Source organism: Lethenteron reissneri, unplaced genomic scaffold, assembly GCF_015708825.2.
Source record: "Lethenteron reissneri isolate LAM-NWPU_2019-01 unplaced genomic scaffold, ASM1570882v1 scaffold_136, whole genome shotgun sequence".
Taxonomy (NCBI): domain Eukaryota; kingdom Metazoa; phylum Chordata; class Hyperoartia; order Petromyzontiformes; family Petromyzontidae; genus Lethenteron; species Lethenteron reissneri.
Window position 1 is genome coordinate 152,255 of NW_026891069.1, and position 9,360 is coordinate 161,614.

The window sequence follows — 9,360 nt, forward strand, 5'->3', positions numbered from 1 at the left end:
TTTGACGAATACTAAACTCTGATCCAAGGCTTAGGCTGCTTCCTCGTCTGTGCTGCTATCGTACTCGGGGGGGGGGGGGGGCGTCGGCGTCTTCTTCATCATAGTTGTCGATCAACATGATCTCGTCGCCGCCGGAGACGAGCAACACGGCGCTGCTGTCATCATCAACGTTGGGGGGCCGAGAGCCGTGTGGGCACCGCTGTTGGACATCGTCGTCGGTGTTGGAAAATGGAAATCGCTCAATAAGAAATGGCGTCAATGGCGCAAATGGGCGGAAGCAGGCACGGTATCCGGCGCAAGCAGACATTGTGGCCGAAACGTCGTGAGAATTGTATTTTATACTGGTAGGAACGAAGTGAACCAGCCTACAATAGATTATATTGTCCGTCCGTCCGTCCGATTAGGTGTAGCAACATCGCCCCCTACTGCAAACACTTGGCAGGACCCTACAAAAACCTTTACACTCTGTGACGCTTTCCGGCTAAACAAGTGTAACATTCCCTTATAATTCCCTGAGATAGCTTTTAATTAAAACATTTTTTAATTCCCTGAGATAGCTTTTAATTAAAACATTTTTCCTGGCTAAACAAGTGTAACATTCCCTTATAATTCCCTGAGATAGTTTTAATTAAAACATTTAATTTAAAAATGAACTCACAGCGGCCTAAAGCCTACAGCTAGGCCTAAAGCCTAGAACTAGGCCTAAAACTCTCCCTTCGTATCGTACCCCCGCGTGTGTCAAAGGGAGTTAATGTTTAACAATGTTACATTCCCTGATGTTTTTAAATAGAAACATTTACATTTAAAGTTTTTACATTAATAATTAAAACATTTAAATTACTAATTAACTCACAGCGGCCTAAAGCCTACAGCTAGGCCTAAAGCCTAGAACTAGGCCTCAAACTCTCCCTTCGTATCGTCCGATTAGGTGTAGCAACATCGCCCCCTACTGCAAACACTTGGCAGGACCCTACTAAAACCTTTAGACTCAGTGAGGCTTTCCTGGCTAAACAAGTGTAATAATACAATATGTTTATATTCTTTGGTTATTCGTTCCTACCAGCCCACCCCGCAGGGTCCTGTTTATGTTTAATTTGTATTACTTTATTATTTCCCTTCTACGTGACTTTACCGAAAGAACCATAAAGATGAATCCCTGCAGTCACGAAAGCTTTAAATCGAAATAATAATAACAGTAGTAGTAGAAGTTAGATTTGCGATGCCACAAGTCTGGCTGATCTTGTTACAAATCCTCAGCGTTTAGTTACCTCTTAAGTTGCCGTAGCTGAGGGCGTAGCCAAATGAATCAGCTCTCGCCGCCCCATAGAGGTAGAGCTCAAACGGCTGAGTCGCGTGTTCCACCAGGAACTGTTGATTCCCACTTCCCAGGTTCAGCTCCCCGGCCACAAACTGGAGGTCCTTTGTCCGAACCCACTGGATCTTATCGCACAGCGCCTCGCTGTTGATGATGATCCCACATTTGTCTGCATCCTTGGCGATCACGATTAACACGTTTGTAAAATCTGGTTGAGTCGCAAACAGGTACTTGTTAGAGAACTTGCTGGTCGGTATGATGTTCATCTGGAACGGGTCCATGGAATACCCTTGAGTTGTTAACCCACCCTGGCATATGTACATGACCCCGACGTTTACAGACGAGTTTATAGACAAAGTCTGGTTTGCATATACAGGTACGCTGATGCGACCGTAATTGGTCAACGCGTAGGTTGTTAAATTCCCAGCGACACTGACATTGACACTGACGCTCGCGCTTGTAGGCGAGGTGATTATGACGCTGTCGTCTGTTGACTTGATGGACACAGGGAAGACCAGGTAAGAGGAGCCCCACGTCGGTACTGGCAAAAGCTGCTCTGTCACAAAATTGCAAAAATTATGAACAGTCAGGCACCGATCTCCACTGAACACAGCCACAGGTTGACTCGAAAATACCCTCGTCCCAGTCAGAGAGGATCCTTGGAACTGCACGACTTCGTTTTGTTGTAGAATGATGTTGAGTTCGTTGGAGTACGTGACACCGTTGAATGTAACATTGCTGCTCAAAAACATCTGTACCGTCACGTTGTTGTAGGGACTGACTATCGCGAATTCGTTCTGGGTTATCCTACCAGACACAGGAGTGACTACATAATATTCTGTTCCCAGCTCCTGCTCAGGGATCATCATGAATCCATCGGTAGTTGAAGGTCGTTTGGATATGCCCCACACTGAGATGTCACTGTCAGAACGAACGGACACGATTTTGTTGGTGATGATGCCGCTCTCTCCGATCATTGCCGCTACCGGGATGGATACATTGCCGACGGAGAAGGGAGGCAGGAGGACGGCCTGCGAGAAGTTCACCGCGGGGACCGAGACGGTGACCTGAGCGCTGCTGTCGTAGCTGGCGAAGTCCACCACAAGCGTGACGAGTCCCCGATCGAAGTTCTGCATAAATGCGCCGAAGAACTGACGTCCCACACTGCTCCCGGCTCCGTTCCCTGCAAACGGTGACGACAAAATCAGTGCAAGCAAAAGAGGTCAACTTTTGAGAATAAGGCCACGAGATTGACAGTAAAAATCATCCTTCATGGCGGTTGTTAAGCAGGATGGGAAGAAACAAACTCTTGAAGCGACAAATAAAAAACGGCGTTCGCTTTTAGCGGGGTTTTATTTTTCGACGTAGGCTGTCTCGGCCTCGCTGTGCGCTGCGTTGCACCGCTAGCTGAGTGGTTAACCTCGCGTCCAACAAACCCTCAGAGCCAGGATGAACATCCGACTCCAAACGTCATTTATTGAATTTAACGACGTAAAACTGGTAAGAAAACAGCACAGATACAGCATTTGTTAATACCCAGAAACACCAACACAATGAATGAACACCACAGCATCATAACATTGTCTTAGATAACATGTTTCTAAACAATAGATCCTGGATGGACCAGGCCCCTACATTACCACTGAATAACTATACAAGATCATAAGCTGCTGTGTTACTTAAAGGCACATCGTGTATTCATCACACTGCACTCAAAATGTACAGTATTACACATAACACTAAATTGTGGATGAGATATTTCGTCATCCTTGCTCTCAGGATCGCAATCTAGTTACTTGGGTACAAGTTTGACTCGACTTATTAAATTACAAGTAACATTCACAATAAGGAAAGTAGCAGGCTTCGTTGTTAACTAGGCCTCGTATTTATCATGACAATTTAACAGCATTACAAAGGCATTTACATCATTATAACGGTCATTCAAACATTATAACAGCATTGCCAATATTATAAGAACATAAACGAACTTACAGACAATGCTTCTTAAAGTCCCACAATGGACAATTGAGGCTGGCTTCACTGGGACGCGATGTGTGCCGCCATCTTGAATTATGTGTGTAATGGCCGACGCCTGCGTGGTTGAGCGGGAATCTTAAATCGCAACTTCCTGGTCACGTGACCAAAATTAGCATCAAAAACAGGAAATTCCTGTGTGCATATGCCGCCCCCACCCCCCATCTGCCGTGAGGCAAAACCCCTGCCGTGAGGCAGAACATATGCGTTTTTATCGCTTGACGCATAGAGTGAACACCGCACTATCATTTGCGATTGAGAATAAGGCCACGAGGGCGACCGATAAAAACAAAAAAAACAATTCCTCGCTTTACACGGCAATGAGCTGGGATTAGAAAAACAAAAAAAAACGCTTAAAGCTAAAAAACACTTTGAGCGCAAATACGCGCTTAAAGTGTGGGTAGTTAATGCAGACCTCACTCCTTGCAAAAGTTATCACACCTAGACTCCAAATATACAGCGGCAGGCATCGTCATGGTCGAGATCGAACCCTCGACCTCCTGTATACCAGGCGAGGTAGTCAACATCTCCTAGCCACCGTGATGATGATGATGTGAGAGAGACGAAGACTCTCCATCTTTTCTCTTGCCCGTGCCACTCACTCACTCACCCACCCACACACTCACCCACTCACCCACTCACCCATCACTCCATCTCCTCTCTAGTCCGTGTCACTCACTCACCCACACACCCACTCACCCACTCACCCATCACTCCATCTCTTCTCTAGCCCATGCCACTCACTCACTCACCCACACACCCACTCACCCACACACTCACCCACTAACCCATCACTCCATCTCCTGATCTCCTCTCTAGTCCGTGTCACTCACTCACTCACTCACCCACAACAACACAACAACAACCGCCATTCGCCACGAGGTGGCGGTGACGTCACCATCGCAATCATTGAAGATTTGGTCCAACAAGGACTGAATGCTGATGTACCGGCCCTGGTTAGACACTGCCTCACCAACACTTACTTCACCTGGAATGGAACATTCTACAAACAAGTTGAAGGTACCCCAATGGGTTCTCCCTTATCTTCAGTTGCAGCCAATGTTTTCATGGAAAATTTTGAGACAGATGCCATCCAGGCATCCACCCTACGTCCTTCCTTGTGGAAGAGATACGTAGATGAAACATTCGTCATCTGGCCACATGGCCTACCATGAGTATGGGTCTGTGTGGGTCTCTGTGGGTCTGTATGGGTCTCTGAGTGTGGGTCTCTGTGGGTCTCTGTATGGGTCTCTATGAGTATGGGTCTCTGGGTCTCTGTGGGTATGTGTGGGTCTCTGAGTGTGGGTCTCTGTGGGTCTCTGTATGGGTCTCTATGAGTATGGGTCTCTGGGTCTCTGTGGGTATGTGTGGGTCTCTGAGTGTGGGTCTCTGTGGTTCTCTGTATGGGTCTCTATGAGTATGGGTCTGTGTGGGTCTCTGTGGGTCTCTGTATGGGTCTCTATGAGTATGGGTCTCTGGGTCTCTGTGGGTCTGTGTGGGTCTCTGTGGGTCTCTGTATGGGTCTCTATGAGTATGGGTCTCTGGGTCTCTGTGGGTCTGTGTGGGGTCTCTGTGGGTCTCTGTATGGGTCTCTATGAGTATGGGTCTCTGGATCTCTGTGGGTATGTGTGGGTCTCTGAGAGTGGGTCGCTGTGGTTCTCTGTATGGGTCTCTATGAGTATGGGTCTCTATGAGTATGGGTCTGTGTGGGTCTCTGTGGGTCTCTGTATGGGTCTCTATGAGTATGGGTCTCTGGGTCTCTGTGGGTATGTGTGGTCTCTGAGTGTGGGTCTCTGTGGGTCTCTGTATGGGTCTCTATGAGTATGGGTCTCTGGGTCTCTGTGGGTCTGTGTGGGTCTCTGTGGGTCTCTGTATGGGTCTCTATGAGTATGGGTCTCTGGGTCTCTGTGGGTCTGTGTGGGTCTCTGTGGGTCTCTGTATGGGTCTCTATGAGTATGGGTCTCTGGATCTCTGTGGGTATGTGTGGGTCTCTGAGAGTGGGTCGCTGTGGGTCTCTGTATGGGTCTCTATGAGTATGGGTCTCTGGATCTCTGTGGGTCTGTGTGGGTCTTTGAGTGTGGGTCTCTGTATGGGTCTCTATGAGTATGGGTTTCTATGAGTATAGGTCTCTATGAGTATGGGTCTGTGCATCTGTGTGGGTCTCTGTGGGTCTGTATGGTTCTCTGAGTGTGGGTCTCTGTGGGTCTCTGTGGGTCTGTGTGGGTGTCTATGAGTGTGGGTCTCTGTGAGTCTGTGTGGGTCTCTGAGTGTGAGTCTCTGTGGGTCTCTGTATGGATCTCTATGGATCTGCATTAACCACGCTGTCATAATATTTGGCTGAGGCTCTAAATGTCCACGCGATAAACCGCTCACGTTGCGGCCGCTATCGTTCGACATCGGCAAGGTCACTTATCTGATTATAAACAAAAAGACAAAAATAGAAACAGCTTTAGTGGTGGGGGGCTTTACAAAGTGCTACAAGTTAGAGATGACGAAAACAAAAAAAACTGGTTTAGTCTTTTAATTATTTATTTTGCACGCTTTTATTTAACTCACTCAGTCTGTTGTCGTTGTTGTTGTATCCTCAAATCTTTTAACTCCATTTAACCCACTTCACAATGTGGTATTGACTGCAAACTTGGTATACTTATTTCATACTGATGACAATACGATATTCTATCATAAAAAAATATTATTTATTTACATTTTTTAAAATATGTTAGTTTCGGCTTGGATCTAATTGTCCACGCTCAACTGACGTTGGCTGTAATCGCCCACGGTCCCATACATCATGGCAAGCTTCGGGCCACGTCCTGGAGTCGTGGAGTTCTCCCATACACTAAAGTACATTCATATTTACGATGTGACCATCGATCTACTTACTGCTGGATGGCTGCTATGAATCTCTACGCGATGTGCTACTTTGTTTGAGCCAATCGTTCTTGGCCAGTTAGGTTTTGCAAAAAAGCGTGTTTTAAAAAAAGTTTTTAAATATATATTTGTACTATGCATGGCGCGTGCGTTTCTGCTGAAAAGAAAAAAAAACGAGAGTCGATTTGCATGATGAAAGTAGAGACTGTTTTCATTGTTCGTGATCCGTCAACCCGGTTTTCTAGTTCCCTCATGCAAATCCACTACTTTTTTTCTTCAATAGAATCTTGGATCTTATTCCGCGAAGTTCACATAGTTTCGTGGTGGGGCCTCCCTTTGTTCGCGAGAGACAGTTCACGTAGACAAAAGGCTTCATCTGTTGGGTGTTTGAAACCTTTAACGCGTCTGGTGTAGGCCAATCAGTTTCAAAGTCAATGCATATAATGAGACTATGAGTATGGGTCTGTGCGTCTGATGGGTCTCTATGAGTTGGGTCTCTATGAGTATGAGTCTCTATGAGTATGAGTCTCTATGAGTATGAGTCTCTATGAGTAGGGTCTGTGCGTCTGTATGGGTCTCTATGAGTATGAGTCTCTATGAGTATGAGTCTCTATGAGTAGGAGTCTTTATGAGTATGAGTCTCTTATGAGTATGGGTCTGTGCGTCTGTATGGGTTCTCTATGAGTATGAGTCTCTATGAGTATGGTCTGTGCGTCTGTATGGGTCTCTATGAGTATGGGTCTGTGCGTCTGTATGGGTCTCTATGAGTATGAGTCTCTATGAGTATGGGTCTGTGCGTCTGTATGGGTCTCTATGAGTATGGGTCTCTATGAGTATGAGTCTCTATGAGTATGGGTCTGTGCGTCTGTATGGGTCTCTATGAGTATGGGTCTCTATGAGTATGAGTCTGTGCGCCTGTATGGGTCTCTATGAGTATGGGTCGGTGCGTCTGTATGGTCTATATGAGTATTGGTCTCTATGAGTATAGATCTGTGTTTGAACACCTCAACGCGTCTGGTGTAGGCCAATCAGTTTCAAAGACAATGCATTTTACGTTAGTATTGTGATTAATATCAGAGCAATGTCTGGTTAGCATGTTCACCACAAATTATGTGTGTGTTTAACGCGGAGACGTGAATCCTTGCAAAGTGATTCGTCTGTTTAGTGTTGGAACACCTGCATACACCTGGTCTAAGCCAATCAGTTTCAAAGATTATGCATTTTACGTTAACACATTCCTGCTGTGGAGGGAGCTGGTAGGAACGTTGGGTTGCTCGGTCAATGGCCAGGGTCAACAGCGGCGTGGTGTATTCCGCAAATATGGCCGACTGTGAGGGCGGGCACAATCCGGCGTGAGTAGGTTAAACGTTGAGTTTTATAAGGGCACCACGGGGTGACCAGCCCCTCCCTCCCCTCCCCACTCAGCCCCTCCCCTCCCCTCCCCACCCAGCCCCACCCTCCCCACCCAGCCCCTCCCCACCCTCCTCACCCAGCCCCTCCCCACCCTCCCCTCCCCACCCAGCCCCACCCTCCCCACATAGCCCCTTCCCCACCCTCCCCTCCCCACCCAGCCCTCCCCTCCCCACCCAGCCCCACCCTCCCCACCCAGCCCCACCCTCCCCACCCTCCCCTCTCCACCCAGCCCCACCCCTTCCATTTTTGGATGCACGACGGACGGACGGACAGAATAATCCCCTGTGGGCTGGTGTAACCAGGAGGTTACTACAGTATTATTGTGATTAATATCAGAGCAATGTCTGGTTAGCATGTTCACACAAATACTGTGTGTAGTTAATAGAAGTGCAAACTGATTCGTCTGTTCGGTCTTTGAACGCCTGAACACGATCCCTGTGTTTTATTTGGCCAGAAACTGTACAAACCCACTTATCATCATCGTGATACTCGCCAGAAACAATGTCCCACCATAATGTAGCTGCTGCTCACCCCAAGCTATAAGTGTGTACCTGTGTGTGTGTGTACATGTGTGTGTGTGCACATGTGTGTGTGTGTGCACATGTGTGTGTGTGTGCACATGTGTGTGTGTGTGCACATGTGTGTGTGTGTACACTGTGTGTGTGTGTACACTGTGTGTGTGTGTGTACACTGTGTGTGTGTGTGTGACTGTGTGTGACTGTGTGTGTGTGAGCAGCGCCACACCTATTACCATCCTTAGGGGAAAAAACGGTAATCCAATCTCTGACCCCCAGGAACAGGTTTGCAGATTTGCTGAGCATTTCTGTGAGGTCCTGGGGGAGGGGAAATCTCTCAGCCAGGAAACATCATGGCACAAAGTGGGAATGACCCTGCTGAGGCTGCGGTGCCCCAAATATTGGAGGAGGTCACCCCCGTGAGTGGCTGGCTGAGGTGCCATCTGTTGAGGAAGTACTGAAGGCGATCTGGAGTCTGAGTCCAGGAAAGGCACTGGGCAGAGATGATCTCCCAAGCGAAATGCTGAGGGAGGGTGGCGTTTGTGCACAGACTGCCCTATATGACATGATAAGGACAGTCTGGACCACTGGACGGGTTCCGCAGGATTGGAAAGATGCCCTGGTGGTTCCCCTCTTTAAGAAGGAGGACTGCACAGACTGTAACAACTACAGGGGCATCTCACTCATCAGTGTGCCGGGAAAGGTCCTGGTAAGGATTATTCAACATCGCCTTGCTAGGCACGCTGAGGAGAGGCTTGCGGAGCCCCAATGCGGTTTCAGGAAAGGGCGGTCCTGCACAGATGCCATATTTTCTATCCGTCTGCTACAGCAGAGGTGTAGGGAATTCCAACAAGACCTACATCTCTGCTTTTTTGACCTGGTCAAGGCCTATGATACCATCAGTAAGCCTGGGCTCTGGGCTGTTCTTCGTGCTTTCGGAGTCCCTGACCCTCTGCTCACGATCATTAAGGACCTTCATGATGGTGAGCGGGCCCGGGTAAAACTACATGGCCGGGAGTCAGAGCCTTTCCCTGTTCACCTTGGGGTGCGACAGGGATGTCCTCTGGCTCCCACATTATTTAACATCTATTTTGACCACGTAGTTCGTGAAGCCTTCAATAGCTGTACCGGGGGGTTTCCATTTGGTACAGATATAATGGGAGGCTGATCGACGCCCGGGTGCGATCAAGAGATGGCTCCCTATTGGTCAAC

General features: G+C 47.9%; 1 protein-coding gene across 1 annotated transcript in view; it reads right to left on the reverse strand.

Annotated features, from left to right (window-relative positions):
- Positions 1–6,139, reverse strand: part of LOC133362084 (uncharacterized) — a 29,119-nt gene extending 22,980 nt beyond the window's left edge. Inside the window, exons 1-2 of the mRNA XM_061581049.1 lie at positions 6,109–6,139; positions 1,269–2,498 (exon numbers count right to left, since the gene is read on the reverse strand). Of these exons, the coding sequence (XP_061437033.1) occupies positions 1,269–2,498; positions 6,109–6,139 (1,261 nt within the window). The remainder of the gene's footprint in view (positions 1–1,268; positions 2,499–6,108) is intronic.
- Between the last annotated feature and the right edge of the window lie 3,221 nt (positions 6,140–9,360).